Genomic DNA, 24,770 nt, shown 5'->3' with positions numbered 1-24,770 from the left:
CCGCCCACGGCAGGCCCCGCCCCGCCCCGCCCCGCCCTCCTCCCGCGCACCCTCCTCGCGGCCGAGCGCGCGCCACCTCAGACCTCCCGGCTCCTCGGCGGTGCAGGCGGTGAGTGCGGCGCGGGCGGGGGGCCGGGCGCGGGGGCAGCGGGCGGGAGCGGGGCCCCGCGGCGGCCGCACCTGCCAGGAGCCCCGGGGCGCGGCGCCGTCGGTGGCCGGCTGCCCGAGGGTCGCGGGGCGCGCGTGGGATCGAGCCGGTGGGGGACGCGGGGGTCGGTGCCCCGAGTTGGGTGGGGGCCCTGCGGCCCGGAGCGCGTCCAGGAGGAGGCGCGCCCGGCCGTCGGCGCGGACCCCGAGCTGGGTTCCCGCGCCGCCTCCCGGGGCCGCGGAGAGAAAAGCCGCCTCGGGCCGGCGGGTCCCCGCGCCCCAGGGCCGCGCTCCCGCTGGCCCCTCGTGGCGGGGCCGTGGGCACTCGGTGGGCGCCGCCCGGGCCGAGGCTGTGGGCGGGGGGCTCCGTTGTCGAGGTACCTGTGTCCTCCCTCGGGTCTCCGGGTCCGCGGGTCTGTGCCGTTTGCCTTCCACTCGCAGCTCCTCGGGGTCAGGGAGCAGGCGACGGGGTCAGGGGGGACCTGTGCCCGGCCTCTGGCTTCCTCATTTTCCGGGTCGTGGAGCTGATGTCACTGACTGTGCGATCAAGCTGTCGTCGTTGGGAAATCCACTTTCTGGAAGCTGCCCACAGGGGGTGCATCCTTCCCCTCGGTGGGGAGTTGGAGCTGTTCAAGGCTTCCTGGAACCAGGTGGGGTCCTTTTCAGGAAGATGACGATCTGCGTGAATGCCAGCCGGCACCTCCCCTGCCCTCCACCCTGGCCCAGCCTTCTCAGAGTGGCATTTTACAAACAGGACCAACCCCGTGCCTGCACCCAAGGTGGTATGTGGAACCACTCCAGTGTTGGCTTTATCAGGTTGGATCAGGATCCAGAGGGCATCTGATTGCCTTACCTGCCACGGAGTGCCACCCCTTGGCCTGTCACCTAAATGTGGACTCAAGTCTCTAAGAAACATTTATTGTAGCTCACCTTGGGAGAGGCCCATCTTTCTCTTTCCTGCTACTTGAAGGCATTAATAATGGATGCTTTCATTCACATTTGAAAAAGTGTCCTTGTTGTAATGTTTTCGTGGATTAAGTGACTCAGTGATTGATCTAAGATGTAGGATCAATTTCTTAAGTCTCTAAGACACTAGATTGAAGTAATTCCCTGTTGTTGGCAAACACATTTCCCTTTGTTCTTCCTCTTGTGGCTTTCCTGAGCTGGCCGTGGGGAAGTAAAAAGTGCTCAGTGCACAGTGCTCCTGGGCGGTTCCTGGTCCTGAAGGCTCAGGCCAGGGATGGAAGGTAGGAGCGCACTGAAGATCCAGGGCTCAGGGAGAGGAGGGAGGTTTCTTCCTGGTAGGTCTGAACCTATGGGCACTTGGTTCAAACAAGCAGAAGAGTCTCAGCAAAGCTGCAGAGGAGCTGCTGACCAGCCCAGGGTCAAGGACAGTAAAAGGGGAACCCTCACAGAAGAGGGAGCTGGGAGCCATTTCCAGGCTAAATTAATTTTCAAGATGGACAGGGCTTACTCTGCTACAGATAATCCAATCCTCCTTGCTGCCCGAGGAATGAGTAATGCTTCTTTGAAATTGGGCTGCTGCTTCTCGGGGACTTCAGATTCTCCCTGAAGAAGAGTGTTCCCCCAAGCCCCAGTGAGGGTGCAGAGAAAGGGATCCCTAAGAGGAGTCCTGAGAGTCCGGCACTGTGACTTGCCCTGTGTTTGGTTTTGCTGTGACTGCCACGAAGGTACCCAGGGAGCCAGGTGGTCTCAGGTAGACGATGTCCTTAGCCCTGCTTCTTGAGCCCGTGTGGGTTTTTGATGTTTCCGGAGTCCGTTGGCCACCCGTTGGTCTTTACTTGCTGCAGAATGGTTATTTGAGGTCAAGCGGCACTTTGCCGGGTCGTCATAATTTCATTTTATTGTTTGAGCTGGCATTGAGTGACACTGGGCAGGGGCCACAGCATCTTTGGAGCTAATGAAGATGACCCTTGGCCGCAGGTCCCTTCAGTAGAAGAATTCTGTCTAATTGCTTTGGGCTTCAGCCTCCCCATCCTAAGGGACAGAAGACAAGTTAGAGAAAGCATCACAGGTTCATGGATCAAAACTTATGTGACAGGAGGCTTCTGAAGTCCAGAACCAAAGGCCCAGGGATGACTGTGCGTTTTTGTGCGTATATTTGAGGAGAGATGGACAGGAACATGACTGGACAGGGGGTCCTAGCATCTCTTGGCAGACAGGGGAGGCCGGGGTTCCTCTCTGGCCAGCTCTTTGCAGGTTGGGAAGGTGAGAGTGGTGTCCTAGGGCGCAGGGTGACTGGCTTTGGGGGAGGGGTCTGGTTTCCCTGACCCACCTTGGGGACCTGCCTGGTGTGGGGGGAGCTGAGAAAAGAGGACTGGACACTGGGCCTGGAGGGGAGAGACTGCTGCAGGCCCCTCCCTGTCCTTCAGGCCAAAGTCCACAGCCTGTGTGTGTGCCACGCCTTCTGTGGCCCAGCAGGTTTAAGGGGAGGGGTGCTAGAGAACGTGTCTGGGTGATGTGACAGTTCTCTGCTCACTGTCCCTGGGGGAGTTCATTAGGATCCAGAGCCTGAGGCTTCAGGGAAAATCATGACGAGAATTCAAGCTATTTAGCTCCAGGAGCCTTAGAGAGTGTTCTTGGGTAGACAGCTTCATGTTGACCTTCTTAGGTCTTAACGTTGAACCCAGCAAGATCAAGATCATTCCTAGTTTTTTTTTTTTTTTTTTTTTTGGTGGTAGTGCAGATTAAATCCAGGGGTGCTCTACCATTGAGCTGCACCCCCAGCCCTTTTTATTTTGAGATAGGGTCTTCCTAAGTTGCCCAGGCTGGCCTTAAACTGGCAATCTTCCTGTTTCAGCTTCCTGAGACCCTGGAATTACAGGCATGTGCCACCATTCCAGGCCCCGGGCTTCATGTACCAATATTTAAAAAAAAGAAAAAACACATTTAAAACTCAGGAGGCTGAGGCAGGAGGTGGGCAAGTTCACGGCCTGGGCAACTTTGGGAGACCTTGTCTCAAAAGAAAATGAGAAAGGCTGGGGAAGTAGCTCAGTGGTAGAAGATGACTCTGGCATGCTCAAGCCCTGGTGGGAACAATCCAGAAATATTTCCCAAAGTGTGGAAGGTAAGAAGAAACTCAAGCCTACTCTCACCACGTGCATGAGACGGCACCGCTCCCTCATTGGGTGGCTTCTGCCTTTTGTCTCTGTGCTTGTTTTCCCTGTAACTGTCACCAGGGTATGTAGGGTTGGTACTGCTGCAGGCTGACTCATGTTTCATCCGAAGCCATTATTTACATGCAAAGGGGGGATGTGGTTTCACCAGGAATCCAGAGGGAAGCAGCCCACTCTGATGGTAGGAGCAGCTCGGTGGCCCCGGTTTCCATTCCACAAATCAGGGTAATTTGTAGTTCGGCCACGCTTGAGCCTGGCTTTAAGCTTGTGGTAACTTTATCTTTGACGGGGGAATGGATGGCCCTGCAGAAAGGCACAGAATTCTCTGAAGGATTTCACTGTGAGGTCCATGTTTTTACCATCGATACTGAATTTGAATCTGTTCAGGGTCAGATAAGCAGTTTCTTTCTCCCTTCCCCAGAGAAGACGGGAAGCCCATTTCCCCTCTGTGTGGGTCCTTCCTCCTTCCTCCTTCTCCCTCAGGGTCAGTGCCTTTCACTCCCTGGACATCCCTGGAACCAGACGTAGGTTGAATTCCATGGCAGAAATCTGTGGTTTTCAAATCACCAGCCAGTGGCCCTGGAGAATTTTGAACCCTATTTGATCTCACCCTGCACAACGTGGAGATGCCCAGGGTTCATGCTAGCCGGGATCCAGCTGCTCACATTGTTGTAAGATCTTGCTTCTCCCTGAAGGATCCTGAAAGACCAGGCCTTGGTGGCCTCCCCAGCCGCCCTCCTCCTTGTTTACAAACGAGGCTGTTTTCTGAGCACTGACCGCTTGCCTGGGGGTGTCTTCCTTTTGCCCAGGGCCTCCCTCTCCTGGGGTCATGCCTGCCATCTGCATATTCATGGACTCTGCCCGGGGTTTCTTTTCTGGGGCTGGGGGGCAGCAGGGCCCAGTGGAATTGAATCATTCTTTTTCTTTCTGGAAGAATTGATCTCAGAGGATTAAGTTGGTGGTTAAAAAGCTGCTTTATTCCCCCAAGGCCTTGGCCTTTTTGTGTGTTGATCTGATACCTAAATCTAGAAGGCAGCAGGGGCTGTATTTATAGAAGCATTTACCACCCACATGTGGCCACAGCGACTTTGTGGGGGTTTTGACTGAGAGTTTGTGGGGGAACGGAAGTGGGTGATGTCCCCGGCTTTGGAGGGTCCTTGGAAACCCTGTCCTTTTGCTAAAATTCTGGGTTTTCTTTTTCTTTCTTTTTTTTTACTTCCTCAATTACAAAAGTTAGAATCCTTCCCTTCCTCCCCCACTTAATCTTTGGCGTTTAACCAAAGTATACTTTTAAAGTACTGAGGGCAGGGGACAGAGCTCAGTTGGTAGACACACACACAGAGCTCAGCATGCATCACACACACACACACACACACACAATCTTTAAGTTTTTTATTTTTAATTGAGCTTGAATGCTTTTGGATGAGAGCAGTCTCTTCCAGTTCACCTTATTGTTTCCAGTATTTAGAAGTGTGACGCTGGAGGTAGTCAAAGTTTTACTTATTTATTTGGCACTGGAGATTCAACCCAGGGGTGCTGTATCATTAAGCCACATCCCCAGCCTTTTAATTTTTTATTTTGAGACAGGGCCTCAATTGCTGAGGCTGTCCTCCAGCTCAAAGTCCTCCTGCCTTAGCCTCCTGTGTGCTGTGATCACAGGTGTACACTGCCATGCCCGGCAACAAACTTTTTTTTTAAAAATTATTTATTTATTTAGTTAGTTAGTTATTGGCAGACACAACATCTTTGTTTGTATGTGGTGTTGAGGATCGAACCCCGGCCGCATGCATGCCAGGCGAGCGCACTACCACTTGAGCCACATCCCCAGCCCCCGGCAACAAAATTTTAACGCTGGATAGTTTTCACTTGTGTACAGTGAATACAGAGAGGACCTCCTGCCCCATGCACTTCCCAGTGTTCACTTCTGTTTTTCTGTGCCAGAGTCCTGTCCGGGAACCGCAGGGCCTTCAGTTATTCTGTCTCCCAGTTTCTGTGGCTGTGACTGTTTCTGTTCTTCTCTGTTTTTCATGACCATGACAGTTTGGGGAGTATTGATGAGGGATGTCCCTCAAATTTGGGTTGTATGATTTGTTTTATTTTGGGTACAGGGGATTGAACCCAGGGTGCTTTACCACTGAGCCATGTCCCCAGCCCTTTTTATTTTGGGACAGAATCTCGATACGTTGCATAGGGCCTTGCTAAATTGCTGAGGCTGGCCTCCAACTTGCAATCCTCCTGACTTGGCCTCCTGAGCCAGGTGCACCACTGTGCCCAGCTGTCTTCTGTTTCTTCTCCTGATGACTCTGGGATGAGTGCTGGGATAAAGACCACAGAGGTGAGGTCCCCTTCTTTTCCCACCCATGAGAGGGGACAGGATAGTGATGTGCACAAGGCATCATCGGGGACTTTGCCTTCATTACTAGGGTAAGGTGGCCTTGGCCAGTTTCTCCATCACAGGCCTCCTCCTGTCCCTTTTCATTGGTGATCTTCTTGTGAGAGCCATTAGTCCAGCCTGGTCTCCAGAGGGAGGCCAGAGATTGGTGAGAGATGGCGGTCCCTCTGCTGGAGGGCTAGCCACACAGGTGATTCAGAGTTGGTCCTGAGGAAGAGTTGTTTTCCCCTCTATTAAAAATAGACACTTTTTTTTTGTACTGGGGATTGAACCCAGGGGCACGGAACCACTCAGCCCCAGCCCAGCCCAGCCCTCCACCCACTTTTTAAAAAATTTATTATTTAGAGACAAGTTCCTTTGAGTTGCTGAGGCTGGCTTTGAACTCCTGACCCTCCTGCCTGCAGAGCTGCTGGGAGACCGGCCGCTGCGCCCTGCAGACACTGTCCTTTCTTGTGCTGGGCCTTGCACCCAGGGCCTTGTGCCTGCTCACACACATCCCCTGAGCTCAACCCCTATAGTCCTGGGCACGTGGGGTGTGGACGTCGCGGGGCACCTGGAGCCGGCTCTGTCCCGTGTGCACGACTTCCCCAGGCCCAGGGTCCAGCCACACGCACCCCCATTGCTGCCCTTCCCAGGGGACGTGGGGGAGGACGTGAGGGAAGGGAAGCCTTCTGACTCCAGGAAGCCATTGCCCCCTCCTGGTCCTCCTGCCCCGTCCTCCTGCCCCCCTCTCCTGCCCCCTCTTCTGTCCCCGCCCCCCTCCTCCTGCCCCCCCAATCCTCCTCCCCCCCTCCTCCTGCCCCCTTGCGGTCCTCCTGCCCCCCCCACCCCCGCTCCCCCTCCTCCTGCCCCCCCAATCCTCCTGCCCCCCCAATCCTCCTGCCCCCTCCCGGTCCTCCTGCCCCCTCCCGGTCCTCCTGCCCCCTCCCGGTCCTCCTGCCCCCTCCTGGTCCTCCTGCCCCCTCCTGGTCCTCCTGCCCCCTCCCGGTCTCACAGGTCCTTAAGTCTTGCTGAGGGCAAAGCTCTTTTCCATCCTTTTCAAAGCTGCCCCAGGGGACTGCCCGTGGTCACGTGGAATTTGGCCCAGCTGTGGGAGTCAGCAGATGTTCCTGCTGGACGAAGACTCCCTGGCCTGCTGACCTCCCACGCAGGAGGCAGGACGTGGTCCAGGGTCGATGCCTCCAGCATCAGGCAGAGCAGCAGGGAACAGTCTGCAGGCTTGGGATGAGCACAGTGAGGGTCCCAGCAGCCCTCGAAGATCTAGAGACTTGTGCCACTTCGGGGCAGGGGCAGTGGCCGCTTAGGGGGAACGATTTTGGGGAGCTAGTGGGCCTGAAGAGCAGGTGACAGCCCGTGACAAAGTCCTTCTGCCTGTGGTGTTGACCTTTGGTCCACTTCCCGTGATGCCGTCTCCTGGAAGATGAGGTTCCTGGGAAGGGGTCCCGGGACGCTGAGTGGTTCTGCGGACTCCAGGCAGAGAGAGCCTCTCCCTGGGTTCCAGGGAGCCCGCAGGCAGGGGCGGTCAGCCTGGATCTCTTCTGAGCCCGACACTGTGGCTCACGCTGTCCATGGCACCTCTGTCCCTTGGTTCTGTTGGGGTCCAAGTCCTCTGAGGCTTTGTAGAGCAGGTTGGGGTGGGGCGGCCCCTGGCCCCTGGCTGGATGCTGAGGAGCCAGGGATGGGACAGACCACAAAATGCAGACCCAGCTGCTCTTCCTCCTCCTCCCTCCCTGCGTCTCTCTCCATCTCTCTGTCTGTCTCTGTCCGTCTCCAGAGAGAAATGTGGGCTGATCTCAGAAGGTCAGAGGCTTTGGGTAGTGTTTGCGGGGTCCGTGGTCTGGCAGGTGGTGGAACTGGGCGCCCAGTGCTGAGCACTTCTGGAGGGCACCCAGCCGTGGCCCAGCCTCGATGTGTGTTTACCCTGCCGAGCTGCTGGGCGGCTTTGCTGTGGGTGGTTTCTCTGGGTGTTCTGGGTTTGGAGGCTTATTTTTAGGCTCTGAGCTCCCCTTCTTGGCAGGAGCTGAGTGCTTTTTTGGGGGGTGGTTTCAAGTTGCTCTTAAGCTGCTGGTTCTTGGATTAGACTGGAAGACTGGTGTGCCGCCTCTGGGCTTCTGCCCTGGGGGCTCCCTGCCTCCTCTGCCCTGGGCCTCCAGCGCTGTTACTACTGACCCACTTTCCCCTTTGGCCCTTCCCTGCCTCCCTGTTGGCTCACTGCTCCCCACATGGGCTCCCACATCCCTGGTGGCCTGGGAGGTGAAAATGGACGGTGACACAAAGCATGAGAAAAAGAGCTTTGTGTGATACACAGGGTGCCGCCTGTAGTGGGAGTGGTACAACAAGCTCCTTCTAGCAGATAGAGCGCCCCCATCCCCAGGGGGTGGGTTCCAGGACCCCTCAGTACCCAAGGCCAGTGGTGCTCAAGTCCCTTATATAAAATGGCGTGGCCCTGTGTGGGGGCTCACGCCTGGAACCCCAGCTACTCTGGAGGCTGGGGCAGGAGGGTGGCAAGTTCAAGGCCAGCCTGGGCAGCTTAGTGAGACCCTGTCTCAGAATAGAAAGTAAAAAGAACTCGGGGCTCTGGAGGCTGAGGCAGGAGGATCGCAGGTTCAAAGCCAGCCTCAGCAACTTAGCAAGGTCCTAAGTAACTCAGTGAGACCCTGTCTCTAAATAAAATATAAAGAAGGACTGGGGATGTGGTGTTAGGGCACCCCTGGAAAATAACTAAAATGACAAGGTGTTTACATATAACCTGCACACACCTCCTGTCTGCCCTAAGTCAGCTCTAGATCGCTAATAATGAGGTGATTGTAATAGGTAATCAATGCAAAATCGAGGTAAATAGCTTTATGCTGCATTGTTTTGGGAATAATTGACCAAAAAGGCCTGAACACATTGAGTACCGATTTTTTTTTTCTTCCCAAATATTTTCAATTCTCGGTTGGTTGGCTCTGCGGATGTGGAACCCAGTTAGGACCCGGAAGGCCAGCTGTAATTAGAAGCTTTAATCACTCTGCAAACAGGGAGGTACCCAGGCCAGGTGCTGGGTAGGGACATAAGACCCAGTCATGGGACCAAGGGCTGTGGTGACATCACTTTCACCAGGGCCCGGAAGGATGCACGCGGGAGGGTGGGGGAGGGCCGAGACGGGTTTGCTGCCTGGGAGTGGGTGTCCTGGGTCCCCGCCCTGCAGCCCGGCGCCGTCTCCTGTGTCTCCGGAGTGTTGCACACCTGTCCTATAGAGCCGTGCAGGGCACCAGGGTGGGTGTCCCCGACACTGTTCTGGAGTTTCCAGGGGTTTCCAGGGGACGGCGGTGCAGGAGGAACGCCTCTGCCTGGAGCAGCTCTTCCTGCTTGGCTCTTCCTTGTTCTCGGGGGTCAGCTGACCGGCCAGCCCTGCTGAAGGACAGCGGCCTCCAGTCTTCTGTTATCAGCAGCCTCGCCCAGCGCTCAGCACTCAGCACTGTGTCAGGCACTGTGTCACTGCCCCTGGCTTGGGTCACCTTGGGTGCAGATTGCTGGAGGGGGCGTTCTGGGGCCAGAGGCACCTCCCACTAGCCCTGGGGGAGGCCTGTGTGCTCCATCCGCACCGCCAGCTGCACGAGCTGTTGAGCACTTTGGGGTTTTCCACAGGAACGGATGGAAAATGGGATCAGGAGCTGGGCACAGTGGCACCTGTCTCAATCCCAGCAGCACGGGAGGCTGAGGCAGGAGGATTGCGAGTTGAAAGCCAGCCTCAGCCGCTTAGCAACTCAGTGAGACCCTGTCTGTAAATAAAATATTTTTTAAAAAGGCTGGGGGACTGGGGCTCAGAGGTAGAGCGCTCGCCTAGCAATGTGTGAGGCACTGGGTTCGATCCTCAGCACCACATGGAAATAAAATAAGATATCGTGTCCACTTATAATCAAAAAAATAGATATTTAAAACAAAAAGGCTGAGGATGTGGCTCAGTGGTTGAGCAACCCTGGGTTCAATCCTCAGTACCAAAATACATATATATATATATATACATCACAAGGTTGGTTGTGTTTTTTTTAAATCTTTGATTTCATAATAGTTTTGAATTTATAGATTAAAATTAGTACAGAAAGTTCTGCGTAACCTGAGTCTCTCTTTTTTGTCTTTGGTACTGGGGTTGAACCCAGGGACACTCTACAAGGGAGCTGAGGTCCTGCTAAGTTGCTGAGGCTGACCTTGAAGTTGGTCCTCGGCCTCAGCCTCTGGAGTAGCTGGGATCCACTGCCACCCGGCCCTGCCACCAGACGGCAGGGAGTTGGACGACCTGAAAGTCCACCTGGGCAGCTGCGGGGTGGGCACAGCGAGGTGTGTGGTTGGGTCTGTTGGGGTCTCTCCTGGGTCTCCCCTGCTCCTTGTGAGCAGCTCAGCCGCGTTTCCAGCCACCACGTCCCAGTGTCTGGACACACCCCTCTCCGCAGCCCTGGTGGGGGGTGAGTATGTCGTTGGCCCATTTCCCAGATCAGGAAAGCCCAGGCCCAGCGGAGTGTGGTGCGTGACCCCGTGTGCACAGCCTGGAGGTGGCAGCTGGCTCGGAGCAGAGGGCGCGGCCCAGGGCTCCGCTGTCCAGCAGCGGCTGCCGCAGGCGTCCCCTCAGCTTTCCCTTGGCCCCTTCCACCGCCTCGGCCCTCACCTTCTTCCTGAACAGCCCTCGGGGGTGCAGCAGCCAGGCCTCAGCCCACCCCTGCGCACGGCCCCCTCAGAGATGGACGGCCTCCCCGCCTTATAAATGGGGGGACACGTGGCAGGCGGGTCTGGAAACCCTCCTGTTGGGGAGTCTTGGGCCCCAGGGAGCTGCCCCGCGACGCCATGGCCTCCGCTGTTCCCGCCGGGTTCTGCCCGGGCTCCACGGGCAGCCTCCGGCCTTTACCCCCTCCCTCTGGCCATGCCGTCAGGTGGGGTGGGCAGGAAAAGGCCGAGGGTCCTTGAACTGCCTCCCTGTCCACCAGGGAGCCCCACAGAGAGGCCAGCGAGACCCCGAGCAGCAGGCTGCAGGCTGCCCCCCTGGGACATCCGCAGTGGGTGGCCCCCTGTGGCCCACCTGTCACCTGAGCGTGAGCCAGGGCCGGCTGCTGGTCTCCCTGGCCTTTGGCCCCGCAGGTCTGCTCTGCGCCTCTTGCTGGGTGACCTGCCCTCGCTCCAGGAGTGTTGGCTGTGGCCCCTGCTGGGGCAGGGGGTGGCCGTACTCTTCCCTTTTTCATGGACCTGAAGCTGGGAATGGACGTTGGCAAAGCCAGAGACAAGACCCGTCTTGACGCTTGGAGACCGGGGCTGGCTTCCCTCCTGATTTCATCTCGTCCCCACGTCCCCCATGTCCCCCATGCCTGGACAGCCCATCGGGCCTGCTGCGCAGCCTCACAGCCCAGAGTCCGGCCGAGAGGGGCCTCCCCGACGAAGCCTGTCTGTCTTTTTTCAGCAAAGGACGCTCAACCTCAGCCACATCCCCAGCCCTGCCAGGTTAGGGCCTTGCTGAATTACGGAGGCTGTCCTTGAACTCGCAGTCCTCCTTCCTCAGCCTCCGCACCACTGAGATCCCAGGTGTGAGGTCATAGGTGTGAGATGACAGGTGTGAGGTCTCAGGTGTGAGATCACAGGTGTGAGATGACAGGCGTGAGGTCACAGGCGTGAGGTCACAGGCCTGAGGTCACAGGCCTGAGGTCACAGGTGGGAGCCACCACACTCAGCTCAGTAGCCATCTCCTCTGGAGCCAGTCGCCCACACTGTGGCTTTGGCCGGGGACCCCCCACGTTGCCCTTGGCTGGCCGAGGCCCTCTCTCGAGGCTTCTCATCGCTGACACGTCTTCCCTTGAGAACGTGTTTCTCAGGTTCTGGGTCAGGCTCTGGAATCAGCCTGGGGAGATGGGAGGGGACTTGGCCTGAGCCAGGAGGGAGGCGGACACTGGGTCACCAGGATAGAACGTGCCGGGCGTCTGGGGACGCCATGGTGCAGGTGCAGCGTGCAGGGGAGACAGTGAGAGATGAAGTGGGCACTGAGGACCCCCCAAACCGGGACGCCACCACCCTGAAGGGAAGGCTCAGGCACGTGGCCGTAGGCCTTGGGGGCCCGGTGGGTGGACCTCAGGCTGGTGGCCAGGGCGCAGGCCCATCGAGGCCGCTTGGGCTGGGGGCTAGGGACGTCGGCACAGCTCCTGGCCCCTTTATTTTATTGAGGTAAAATTCAGCATAACACGAAATGAGCCACTTTGAACCAACCGATTGGGGCACGGGTGACACCGTGTGGCCCCCACCTCGGTCTGGATCCAGAGGTTTCGCTCCCCCGTCCCCCTGCCTCGCCCGCAGCTGATGCGCTTCCTCTGTGGGTCGGGGTCCTGGGCTCTGCACAGCCGCGAAGCCGTGCTGGTGCCCTCTTGCACCTCGGGACGTGAGCTTCTTCCCAGAGGTGGCTTGGAGCCCGAGTGACCAGCGAGGACCTGGCAGGCCGCCCATCTCCGGGCTTCCCCGAGCCCAGTCTGTTCCCTTCGATTGGGGTTTCAGGCAGAACAGTGACCGAGGTGACGTCCAGGTTTGGCTCCGCAGACTTGGAAGGAACCACTGCTGTGGGCACGGAGGGGCCTGCGGTGGGCACCTGAAGTAACTCTCCGCCGGCTATTCCAGAGGACCCTGGGCTGTTTAGACCTGCGTGTTGTGCCCCTGTCCCCCAATACTGTCCCCCAATACCGAGATTGAATTCAGGGCCTGGGCTCACCACTCTATCCCCAGCCCCAGGCTGGAGTTTTTGGGGGGTACCAGGGATTAAACGCAGGGCCCCTGACCTGAGCCACAGCCCAGCCCCGTTTTACACTTTAATAGAGACAGGGTCTTGCTGAGTTGCGGAGGGCCTCACTAAATGGCTGAGGCTGGCCCTGAACTTTGGATCCTCCTGCCTCAGCCGAGGCTGCCCTGTGGCTCCTGTCTGGAGGGTCCTTCGTGGAGTTTGTTTCTGTGTCCTAGTTTCTAGGATGGGCGCATCCATCTCAGTCCAGGGTTCTGAGGGTTGCTGGGCCCAGGATTTTGAGGGCCTCTGCCTCCTGTTTCCGCAGAGTAGCATACAAAGCTGAGCCGGGCATGCTGGTGCACGCCTGTGATTCCAGCCGTCTGGAGGCTGAAGCAGGAGGATCTTCAGTTCAAAGCCAGCTTCAAGAGGGAGGAGCTCGCCACCCGGTGGGACCCTGTCTGTAGATGAAGTACACAGTAGGGCTGGGCTGGGCTGGGCTCAGTGGTCCTGAGACGGGCCCAGAGTGGTGCACACAGCTGGGATCCCGGCCGTCCAGGAGCCTGAGGCGCGTTTGAGGCCAGCCTTGGCCACCTAGTGAGGCCCTATATCAAAATAAAAGGCAGAGGGACGTGGCTCAGTGGTAGAGTCCCCAGAACCATAAATAAGTAAATGAATAAAGTAACAAGGGGCTGGACTGGGGCCGGGTGCAGGTCAGTGGGCCAGGGCCTGCCTCGCCTGCACCAGGCCCTGGGTTCCATCCCCAGCGCCCTCGGCTGGGCTGCCTGGTGGGGGCGGGGGTGGGGGGACACAGAGCATGTCCCACCCCGGGACGTGGCTTCAGGTGTACAGCTTTGGTCTCTCTCCAACCTGAGCAGGAAGAACTTGGTCAATGTCCACGCCTGGTCGATCCAGGCTCCTGTTTAGGAGGAGGCCATTCAGAATCGCAAAGCGCCCAGTGACCGTCTGGGAGGTCTTTTTAGTCCCCTCTGTCCAGGGCGCATGAAAGCCTGCGGTCAGCGGGGAGGCCTTGGACTTGAAAGGTGGGCTCCACTCACTTCTGTTTCCCTCTGGCGTCTGACCTGGGGGGCTTAGGTGCTGGGCTGCCCACTGCCCGCGGAGGCGCTCTGGTGACTGGGTATGGGTACCAGCTCCAGCCTTCTCACATTCCGCGTGACAGTGGACCAGAAGCTTAGCCTCTCTGAGCCCCATTCTGTCACTTGTCAGTGGAGGTGATTATAGTAAGTCCTGTCTTGGTGACGTACCGTGGGGGTGACGACACGGCCCCTTGGGGTAAAGAAGGAGCCCTTTAAGTTTCATTTTAGTGCGTTTGAGGATCCAGGGGGTAGAGAAAGGTGGGTGCATACAAGATTTGCCCAGGCCAGGACCTCGGAGTCAGACAGGTGCCTGGTGAGGTGGCCGCACGGTGCCACCCAGCTGGCCTCACGTCTTCCCAGGTGGTGCCCAGGACATGGCCTGCGGGATGGGCTCCTGGTGGTGACACCAAGGCGTGACCCGGCGACAGAGTGGACGTGGACAGAGCCAGCCCCAGCTGTGGTTGGCCCCAGGACAGCAGAGGGACTGTCCCTGCTGCTCCCTGTAGACTCCTGAGGTTGTCATGGGAAGACTGGAGGTGCCTGGAGAAGAATGTCCAGATGTAGGGGACACCAGGGTGGCGTCCATGAAAGGTCAGGGAGAATCCAGGAGAAGTCGCCCCTGCGGGGATCCCAGGGAGTGCAGGGGTGCCTCTGGACAGTGGGCGACGTGGACAGAGTCTTAACGGTGACGGTGGCGTGTGGCCCTCCCGAGCTCAGCTCTCCCAGCAAAATCTTATTTCTGGGTATTTCATTTCTCTTGTTGGGCAGAAATCAAGTTGTATTTAAATTAATTAATTAAATTTAAATGGAATTTGATTTTCTCCTTGGGGCGGGGCAGCTGGCCCACAGGCTGAGGAGGCTGCTGGGACCAGGATCCGGGAGCCACTGGCCCCCAGATGTCCCCCAGGGCCTGGGATGAGCCGCGTCACCACCCGCGACAGGGCCCTTCCTTGAGCGGATGCTGCAGGCCTGGAATGTGGAAGGTTGGCCTAGAAGGTCCTGGCATTCCAAGCTCCGTGTCTGCAGATGAGAAAGTGCGGCCTGGCCGGCGGGCGGTCAGAGTCCAGCTCTGCGGGTCACCAGGGCCTCCTCTCCACAGCGGAGGTCCCCAACCTCTGGGTCTCAGGCATCTTGGAAATGTATCCCAGCAGCGCAGGCCCCGGCTAGGCAGCTGCCCAGGTCACATGCCCGGGGCCACGGCTTGGGGTCCCTCTGGTCCCGTTTCCCATATCAAAAAAATAGATCTGGAATGTCCCTTTCCAAATTTGGAAATGGCTAATAAAAGAGTTGCCCAGAAACGGAGAAGACAGACGTCTCTTACCCTTTTACGTTCTCTCCCACTGTGGGGAGGCCTGGGGAGGCTGGGTGCAGAGTCTGTTCTTTAGGTGGACAGTGGAGGGCCACCTCAGGGTCCTAATGACAAAGGCAGACAACTGGGACGGGGAGGAGACCCTTGTTCCTTTATTCCCCACGAGGCTCCCGTAACTGTGGCCACCTGGACTCCACCAGGACTGCCCTGCTTGATCCGTGGGGTGACCGCCCTGCCACTGGGCCACCAAAGGGAGTCCGGGGCTGCATGTGCGTGTGGCAGGACTGTGGCTGCGCTGTTTCCTTCCCAGGCCTTCTCCAGTCTGTCCTGGAAAGGGGCAGCCATTACCCGCTGTGCAGGGCCCTGGGCCTGGGCCGGGCTGAACCTGGACCTCAGGGCTTTGGGTGGTGACTGCGGGAACCTGGGAGCCTGGGGAGGGCCTGGGGACGATGGCCCAGGGCTTGAGCAGATCCTTCTGGGGCTGGGAGAGGTGAGTAGGTGGCCTCCCGTCCCCTGGGGGAAGCCAAATTAAGACAACCAGGTGGTGGCAGGGACAGGACAGGACAGCCTTTCCTAGCCTGGGGCCTGGGCGGAGGAAGGCTGTGGAATTCATTAGAAAACGTTTGCACCAGTGGCCTGTGGGTGGGTGTCTTTACAACTCTGCTGTGGCCCTGGTTTTCCAGGTTTGTAAATGCACCTGATGCCAAAGCTGAGCTGGGAAGGGCTGGGACAGGGACAGGGACGTGGCCCCAGCCAGCGGGTGGGGGTGCTCAGGGCAGGAGGCCGAGCGCCGTCCCCCTTCACCCTGCCTTCATGCCTGAGGAAGCCCACACCCACACCTGGGTGTCACACTGTGGTGGCCGGGTCCCCTCCTCCTGGCGGCCGGTGCAGCTGGGAGCCTGTGGAGTCACTGGGCAGTTTGACCCACTGTCTGCACAGCCTGGACGCCGCAGCCCACAGTGATATTTCAGGCACACGCTGGCCTTATCTGCCCTTGTCATTTTGTACATGACTCAGTCCTCGTCAATCGCGTGGGCTGGTGTGGGCCTGCCTTCCTGTGACAGGAAGGGACGCGCATCCTGCACGGCTCTGTGCGCCGCGGGAGGTGGCCACCGACCTGCTCCTGGGCTGGGAACTTGAGCGAGGCCGTCGCTGGGCGCGGGGTGCTGGGCCACCAGGAGCTGCCTCTGGGGCTGGGCGGCTGGGCTCCCGGTTGTGGGTGGGCGAGCCGCCACACGCCTCCCCTTCCACAGCCCCCCACAAGAGCCCCCTGTGGTCTTGTGGAAGTCCCCATGTGCCCTCTGCTCGTCCCTCTGCAGGCCCGGTGCCCGTCGCCCCCTCTACGCCCGGGCTGGGGGCCTCCCTGCTTCTCTCAGACCTGGCCCTCTGCCTCCCAGGCTGAGTCCCTCTGTGCCCTCCATGGCTCCCGTGGCTCTGAGCACTCTTGTGAGCAGAAGGCGGTGACGCAGCGTGTTTAACAGCCGCTTTGTAAAGAGGTGACGTTGACAGTGTGTTTCACAGACCTGGGCAGAGCGACACCAGGTCCAACATAAAGCACCGTCGTCTGGTACTGGGGATCCAACAGAGGGCTGGACCGCCCAGCCACATCCCAGCCCCTTGCTCTGGTCTCACTGAGCCGCCCAGGCCGACCTTGAACTTGCGATCCTCCCGCCTTAGCTTCCCCAGTCACTGGGTCCTCTACACCAACTTGTTCCTGGGGTTCAGAGCCCAGGTGTGGTCTGCGTTGACACCCCACGTCAAGTTGGAGCTTTTGACTTGTTTAATTTTTACTTTTCAACATTTATTTAGTGAAGATGAATACACAGTGTCTTATTTATTTACGGGTGGTGCTGAGGATCGAACCCCGTGCCTCACCCGCGAGGCGAGCGCTCACCCCGAGTTCCCCAGACCCCCTGCTGAGAACCAGCTGCACCCCCAGCTTGTCCCAGACTTAGGTGAGGAGCTTTCCCAGGGCTGAGCTACTATGTTGTGCTTTTGGTAGTGGGTTCCGCTGGGTTGATCCTGTACCACGGAGCTACACCCGCAGCCCCAGTTTTTAATTTCATTTATTTATTTATTTTAAAGAGAGAGAGAATTTTTTTAATATTTATTTTGTTTTTCAGTTTTTGGCGGACACAACATCTTTGTTGGTATGTGGTGCTGAGGATCGAACCCGGGCCGCACGCATGCCAGGCGAGCGCGCTACCGCTTGAGCCACATCCCCAGCCCGGTTTTTAAACTTAAATCTCGCAAACTCAGATGCACTGGCCGTGTCTCGGGCACACGTCCACACCTTGGCTGCCACTGCACCAGCCAGCGCAGCTGGAGATGATGCAGTCCTGGAGCAGGAGGCTCCTCCAGGATTCTCCCCCTCCCCCTGGGCTTGCCCAGCGCCCAGGCGCCCGCCCTCCCTCCCTCCGCTCCGTCTCTCCTGAGACATGTTTGAATGGCTCTTCTAACACAGCGGCCTGGGCCCTGCCCGGCTGGAAAAACAGCCACACAAAGGCCAGCACTGTCCCCTCCAGCTGCCCCCTGGCTGCCAGGCACCAGCGTCAGGCAGAACACACCCGGGCGCAGGGATGTCATTCTAGGCAGCTGCTCTGCCAGGGGTGGGAGACCGTTTTTTTTGCCCTCACAGCTGCCCGGGGCTTGCTTTCCTGAGTGGACCTGGCGCGGGCGTGTTGGCTTTTTCAAAAACTCTGACGTGCAGAACAGGGCCGCCTCGCTGGCACAGCCGAATCTGCACCAGCAAACCCGTGACGCCCCAGGACTCCCTTCCACCTCCCGTAGACTCTCCCTCCCCCGGTGTCAGCGCCCACGGGTCCCCCCGGGGGTCCCTGTCTCCCGGGCACCGTGCACTTGGGACGTGGGGCTTCTGCTCGGCACTCTGACCTGGAGAGTCTGCGGCTGGTGTTTGGAAGACTTGAAAGAATCAGTGGGAACCACGGGTTCAGAGAAGAAATGGGGCTGGGGCTGGGCTCAGAGGCCGAGCCCTCGCCTCGACGTGCAGGGCCTGGGTCCTTCCTCAGCACCACATGAAATAAACAGAATAAAGTCATGGTGTCCACTACAAAAAGTAAGTGAGAGGGAAGGCCAGGTGCGGTGGAGCTGGCCCAGGAGGCCGAGGCAGGAGGGTCGCGAGTTCAAGGCCAGCCTCAGTACAAAGGGAGACGGAGCCACTCAGTGAGACCCTGTCTCTAGGTAAAATGAACGCGGGGGGGGGGGGGGGGGGGACGGGTTCAGTCCTGGTGCCAGGTGTGGACGGCGACCTCTCATGGGGGTGGTCTGGTCATGTTGCCAGGGCTCTCACGCTGACTTTGCTCTTGCCTCTGGAGGCCCTCGTGGAGAGCGTGGGTCTTGCAGGACAGTGCCCGTGCCCTTGGACAAGGCTGGACAAGGGGACGGCCCTGGCACTTCTCACCTGGTGTCTCCTGTTTGTGTTTTAGGTAAGATGTCGGTTCCAGGACCTTACCAGGCAGCCCCCGGGCCCTCCTCGGCGCCAACCGCACCCCCGTCCTACGAAGAGACGGTGGCCGTTAACGGCTACTACCCAACGCCTCCTGCGCCCGTGCCTGGGCCGACCACGGGGCTGGTGGCTGGCCCGGATGGGAAGGGCATGAGTCCGCCTTCGTATTACACCCAGCCTGTGCCCGTCCCCAACGCCAACGCAAGTACGTTGCCCCCTTGCTGTCCCTTGCTCTCCGCTGGCCTGTGGCCTGGGACCAGGAGGGTCTGGGCAGGTGCTGGGCAGGTGACTCCGCCCCCGACCCTGAGGGGTCACGTGGGGTTTCAGACCCACGCTGCGAGGCCCTGGGTCCCAGAGCGCACCCCGGCCCTGGTTTTCTTTTTACGTTTTAGTTGTAGGTGGGCACAAGACCTTGTTTTGTTTCTGTGGTGCGCTGAGGGTCGACCCGGTGCCCCCGTGCCAGGCGGGCGCTCTGCCTCTGAGCCCCAGCCCAGCCCTCCCCTCTCCACGCGGTAGTCAGGGCCTCGGCCTCCCCAGGCCCGAGAGTTCTCGATGGCGCCCAGGCACCACGCCTGCCTCCACCCTGCCCCCGACCTGCCACCCCAGGGGCATTTGGGACCCGGAGTTTGTGTTAAGGACCCACTCTTCCTGCTGGGGCTTGAGAGCCCCCGTCCCCTAGGCCAGGGCGTGGGCAGGGAGCAAGGCTGAGGTGGCCCAGGAGAGGCGGGTGGGCAGCACCCTCCCGCCCCTCTGTGCAGGTGGTGCCGCTGCCCTGCAGGGCTTCCTGCACGGGGTCTGATCCAGGGAGAGGGAGGGGAGGGTCAGCCTGCCCAGGTCACTGAACGTCCTCAGCTGCCCACTTGTAGGGCAGGCCTTGGCGAGTCTCCACCTCAGTGGAATGTTAGAAAGGAATCGGGGTTCCTGAGCCCCGGGAGAGCCTCTGTCTGTGGATAGGCGCTGGGCTGGGGAAGAGGACCAGTGACCACTGTAGACGCTCAGTACACCGTGACGAGCGGGCACGGTGGCACACACCTGTCGTCCCAGCAGCTTGGGAGGCTCAGGTGGGAGGATCGAAAATTCAAGGCCAGCCTCAGCAACTTAGCCAGCTCCTGTGTCAGGACTGAAGAAAAGGACTGGGGTGTCACTTGTCCAGTGCTCTCTGGGCAGTCCTTAAGTCCCCCAGAACAGCCTCACCCGTGGCCTCCTGAGGACATAAAAAGGAGAAGAAGAAGTCACTTGACCAGACACTCAGCTCTGGGAACTTGAGTGCGCAGCAGTTCCCTCCCAGAGCGTCTTGTGATGGCCACGTGCCTGTGCGTGGGGTCCCTCACGTCACCTCATGCGCTCTCCTCCTGACCTGGGCTGCAGCATCCCCCAGAGCTGGGTGCACGGTCCCTGCTCTCACGACTGCCCCGTCATGGACCCTGGACTCCCATCCAGGTCTGTGAGGCCGGGCCTGGTGGCACACGCCTGTCAGTGGGTGCTCCCGGGCGGACCTGGCGCAGGGCCGGGATCCCGCCGTTCTCAGTGGACAGGGCAGTGGGAGGACCTGCTGTCTGCCTCCTGGGTGAGGTCTTGAGAGCCGTGGAGTAGGGTCCCACGAAGCTGCCCCGTTCGTTTCCTCTACGGCTTCTTACTTTTGTGTGTGTGGTACCTGGGCCTGGAGCCGGTGCTCTCCCACCGAGCCCCTCCCAGCCCTTTTTATTTTGAGGCAGGTCCACTAGGTTGCTTAGGGCCCGGATGAGTTGCTCAGGGTGGCCTTGAGCCTCTGCCTCTCGGCCTCTGGGATTACAGGCCTGGCCACTGCCCGCTGTCTCTTCCTTGACCGTGAAATCTCCAGACACACAATCCTTGACCTTTAGGAGGCAGCTCTGTGGCCTCAGGTACAGAGTTGTGCGGCCATCCCGACCACCCATGTCCAGACTGGTCGTCTCCCCAAACCGAAATGCCCCCTGGACACTAACATCTAATTCCTGCCCCACGGGCCCTGGCCACGGCCGTGCCACGTTTCTGTATTCGACTGCCCTGGGACCTCCTATAAGTAGAAGCACGACATTTTGTCGTGGCTGGATCAGGCCACCCTGCCCCATGTCCTGGAGGTCATCCACGTTGTGGCCAGCGAATGTGGGAGTCTCCTTTTTTGAAGCTGATGTCCACCATGTGGACTGACCACGTTTAGCTGATCCGACTGCCAGCGGACAGACCCCCCAGCCTCGGGGTGGGCCAGGTGTGAGGGCGTGGCTCTGGGCGTGGCCAGCTGCATCCCGCCGCCGCGGAGCCCAGCCAAGGTGTCTCCCTCCTCCCGCCCAGTTGCCGTGCAGACCGTCTACGTGCAGCAGCCCGTGACCTTCTTCGACCGTCCGGTCCAGATGTGCTGCCCGTCGTGCAGCAAGATGATCGTGACTCAGCTGTCCTACAACGCGGGCGCCCTCACCTGGCTGTCCTGCGGGAGCCTGTGCCTGCTGGGGTGAGTCCTGCGCGCGCTGGGCTGCGGCCGGGCTGGACCCAGGGCCTGGCCCCTAGGCCATCGCTCCTCCCCTGGGCTGCACCCATCCCGTGGGGAACGGGGCGCATCCCTGACCCGTCCCCACTGGACCCCCGCCCCCCCTGCTGCATTACACCCCAGATGCCCCGGGGTGCAGACTCCGCTGGCTGGGAGCCCCGCAGCTGAGCGTCCGCCCCTCCTGCAGAGGGACCCACCAGGGACCCACAGGCTCCTGAGCGTCCACCCCTCCTGCAGAGGGACCCACCAGGGACCCACGGGCTCCTGAGTGTCCACCCCTCCTGCAGAGGGACCCACTAGGACCCATGGGCCCCTGAGCGTCCACCCCTCCTGCAGAGGGACCCACCAGGGACCCACAGGCTCCTGAGCGTCCACCCCTCCTGCAGAGGGACCCACCAGGGACCCACGGGCTCCTGAGCGTCTGCCCCTCCTGCAGAGGGACCCACCAGGGACCCACGGGCTCCTGAGCGTCCGCCCCTCCTGCGGAGGGACCCAGCGGCGCTCACATGTGCGCAGGGTGAGGCCCTTGGGGTCTCTGATTCTTGTAGAACTTCAGACCCACCTGATAGTGGGTTTGCTGACTCTGAGGAGCCCCAGGGGTCTGGGCACTAACCCAGGCCCAGTACCCTCAGAACTCTGTCCCTCCACCACTGGCCGCTCTCCCCGCTGCCTCTGTGGGGTTCAGTGAGCTCTCCGCCTGCTCCCAGGGCGTCATGTGTGAAGACCCTAGGGTCTGCTCTTGGGGGGAATTGGAGGGAACACCTGAACCCCACCCAGCAGGTCCGGGCCTCTTCCCGGCCACGGAGCTCTTGGGAAACCACCGCCGAGTTTCCCTTGAAGGAGAGGGGTCAGGAGTGGTCTCAGGAGTCCTCTGCTCTTGGGCAGTGCCACGTCCTCGTCGTGTGCTTGTGACATCAGGGCAATAAGGAACACCATTTCTCTTCCTTGTTTCAGAGAGGGGCTCGCAGCCCCAGAGAGCTTGCTCCCTTCCCTGAGGTCAGGCTGGGAGACCAACCTGTCCCTGGCCATCTGATCCCCCGCCTGCCCATGGCTCCCCATGGCCTGTGGGTTTCCCTCCCTGGACAGAAAATGCTACAAAGTCCATCACCCGGGTGTTTGTATAGAGTGAAACTTTGCCGGCACTGGGCACTGCACGGTGGTGCAGGCCTGGGATCCCAGGGACTGGAGGCTGAGGCAGGAGGTCAAGGCCAGCCTCAGCAACTTAGTGAGGTTCGAACAGTTTAGAGAGACCCTGTCTCAAAAACTAAAAGGGCTAGGGGTGTAGCTCAGTGTGGTAAGGCTCCCTTGAGTCCAGGACCATTCCCCACACAAACAGCCAAAACCCCTAAAATAAACAAACAAAAAACCTCTGAAACATCATCTTTAAAACAGGAAGACAGAATAGAAATGAAGATTGCAAGTCAGCCTCTGTGATCTCGCTTTCGAGGTTGACACCGACTTTCTGTTCCTCCGTCTGTCTTCTTCTTAAATGTGGCAGAGTAGGGCCAGACCCCCTCACACCAGCTGTGTGACAGTGGGCAGGTGGCTGTGCCTCTCTGTGCTGGCTTTCCCCATCTGTGAGCTTGCCTGGGGATGTGTGGTAGCGAAACCTCCAAGTGGTGTGGCTGCCTGGATTTGAGCTTTGTACTGAGGCAGGGAGGAAAGAGGAAGTGTCTTTCACAAGAAGTTTCCTCCTCGGCTCTGCCTTCCTGCCAGGGGCGGAACTTCATCGACATTGTTGGTGACTTGGCAGCTGCTCTATCCTCTGCCTCTAATGTGACCACAGCAGCAGAATCACACAGTGTGTGTCTTTTGTGATTGGCGGTGACCGGGTTGGTTCCAGGGCTGCAGGAGTCCTGCTGTGTGTGTGGACGTGGCCACCTGGGGTCACCTGGCTGCGGGGTGGTGTTGGGATCTCGGTTTGGTTGCTGTGTGAAGAGAGGGATGGGACCTGGGCGGGAAACGGGCCCACGACTGAGTGAAGGCAGCCAGCCTCACTTGTTCGGAGATTCCCTTCAGCAGTTTTCTTGCTTCAGAGCCGAGTTGAGTCGCTGGGTGTCACCGTGCAGGCCTGTAGTCCCAGTGACTGGGGAGGCTGAGGCAGGAGGATCACATGTTTGAGGCTAGCCTCAGTAACTTAGCAAGACGCTGCCTCAAAATAAGAGAGAGAGGGCCGGATGTGGCTCAGTGGCAGAGCACCCGGGGCTGGAGCCCTGGTGCCATGAACAAACAAGAGGGTCCCCAACCCCCACTGTGTGCTTTTCACAAAAACAAAACTCACCGGCCTCCCATCTGAGATTCTGAAAGACGCTGAATGCTCCCAGGTTTGGAAACTGGCCCCGGGGAGGCGGGGAGGCTTGGTGTAGGAGTCTCCTGACCCCCACAGACCCTTAAAGTGCTCTCTCACGATCCCGGAGGCCAAAAGCCCAGAGTTAAGATGGCAGCAGGGCACGCTGCCTCCAGCCACTCTTGGGGAAGAGCTGTCCTCGCCGTCCCCCGTTTCCGGTGGCCCAGGTGCTCCTGGCTGTGGCGCTGCACTCCAGTCGGGCCTTTGTGTCTCTTGGCCTTTCTTCTTTGCTGAATTGCTGAGGCTGGCCTTGAACTGGCGATCCTCCTGCCTCAGCCTCCCGAGTCTGGGCTTACGGGAGTGCCACCGCGCCGTTTAGCCTTCCCTCTTCCGAGGACGCCCGCCACTGGGCTTGAGGGCCGTTCGGATGACCCCATTTCAAGTGCCCTTTCCTAGTGCCCCCAGGTTCCCAGGTGTCAGGACGCTGGCCCCACCCCACCTGCCGCGGCTGCTGACGTGTGGCTCCTTTTGTCTTCCCAGGTGCGTGGCCGGCTGCTGCTTCATCCCCTTCTGCGTGGACGCCCTGCAGGACGTGGACCACTACTGTCCCAACTGCAAAGCCCTCCTGGGCACCTACAAGCGCTTGTAGGACTCGGGCACCCTGGAGAGCGGGCGCCGCGCCGCAGGAGGCCACCCTGGGAGAGGCCTCCTCTCCGCAGAGTCCACCTTTGATTCTTCTTTTGGGGGGAAAACGTCACAAAGTCCAGACCCATAAACTGCTGCTTGGAGTCCGCCCAGGACAGGCAAAGACGGTGGCCTGGAGCTGGCTGGTCCCAGGGAGCCGCGACCCCAGGTCGTCCCGGAGGGCTGTGACCGCTGGCCGCCCGCCGTCCCTGGGTGACCTGCCACCGGCTGGCTCCTCCTCCTGCCTCAGTGGCCTTTCTGGTGGTGGCTCTGACTCCGAAGCCCGCCTGCCTTACCTGAGACGGTCCTGCCCGCTGCGCGCCCAGGGCCAGGGCCTCCCTCCCCAGGACGGGGTCCTGCCTCACGACTTCGTGGGCTTGGCTTCAGGGTCCTGGTCGCAGACCCCTTGGCCATGGGTCACTTGAGCCCCTGCGTTTGTTGTTGTTAAGTGCAAGGAAAGGCCATTGGCGCCCACCAGGCACACCGCGGGGCCCCAGATGCAAAATAAAAGACGAGGCTTTGCTGCCCCCGTGCCGTGTCTGGGTGGGAGGTCCCGGGGGTGACTTTCGTGGTGTCCGGCCTCCCTGGACTTCCCACGCTCTGGACCTGACTTGGGGAGATCACTGGGGGTTGAGCCCAGGGGCGCTGACCACTGAGCCCTCCCAGCCCTGCTTTCTACTGTATGTAGACGGGGTCCCACTGAGTGGCTTAGGGCCTCGCTAAGTTGCTGAGGCTGGCCATCCTCCTGCCCCAGCCTCCCGAGCCCCTGGGATGCAGGTGTGCACCGTGGGGCCTGGTTGGGCCTGATCTTGAAGGGGGGCTTACAGAACCGTTTTCTGTAACCGTGTGATGGGCGTGATTTCCACAGGGGTGGCCCTGGGTGGCCCAGGCTGGCCTTGAACCGTGGGCTCACGTCCTGCCTGACCTCCGGGTGCCGGGACCAGGGCGTGAACCAGACAAAGAAGGGGGTCGTCTCCTCCACTGTCTACACGGGCTTCCTGTGGTTCGGGCCCCCTTTGGGGTT

General features: G+C 59.5%; 1 protein-coding gene across 1 annotated transcript; it reads left to right on the top strand.

The window, feature by feature from the left end:
• Litaf (lipopolysaccharide induced TNF factor) lies at nt 1–24,269 on the top strand. The gene is made up of 4 exons (XM_078024652.1): nt 1–109; nt 18,253–18,477; nt 20,583–20,739; nt 23,603–24,269. The coding sequence occupies exons 2-4, from the start codon at nt 18,258–18,260 to the stop codon at nt 23,709–23,711; spliced, it is 486 nt and encodes a 161-aa protein (XP_077880778.1). The 5' UTR covers nt 1–109; nt 18,253–18,257; the 3' UTR covers nt 23,712–24,269.
• The last annotated feature ends 501 nt before the right edge of the window (nt 24,270–24,770 follow it).

Source organism: Ictidomys tridecemlineatus, chromosome 10, assembly GCF_052094955.1.
Source record: "Ictidomys tridecemlineatus isolate mIctTri1 chromosome 10, mIctTri1.hap1, whole genome shotgun sequence".
In the NCBI taxonomy this organism is placed as follows: Eukaryota; Metazoa; Chordata; class Mammalia; order Rodentia; family Sciuridae; genus Ictidomys; species Ictidomys tridecemlineatus.
The sequence above is the reverse complement of the archived record's forward strand: the minus strand, read 5'-3'. Positions and strand labels throughout refer to the sequence as shown.

Coding starts and splice junctions, on each gene's coding strand:
- Litaf (XM_078024652.1), top strand. CDS start 18,258: ATGTCGGTTCCAGGACCTTACCAGGCAGCCCCCGGGCCCTCCTCGGCG. Junction 18,478..20,582: donor CGTCCCCAACGCCAACGCAA/GTACGTTGCCCC, acceptor CCTCCCGCCCAG/TTGCCGTGCAGACCGTCTAC. Junction 20,740..23,602: donor GGGAGCCTGTGCCTGCTGGG/GTGAGTCCTGCG, acceptor TTGTCTTCCCAG/GTGCGTGGCCGGCTGCTGCT.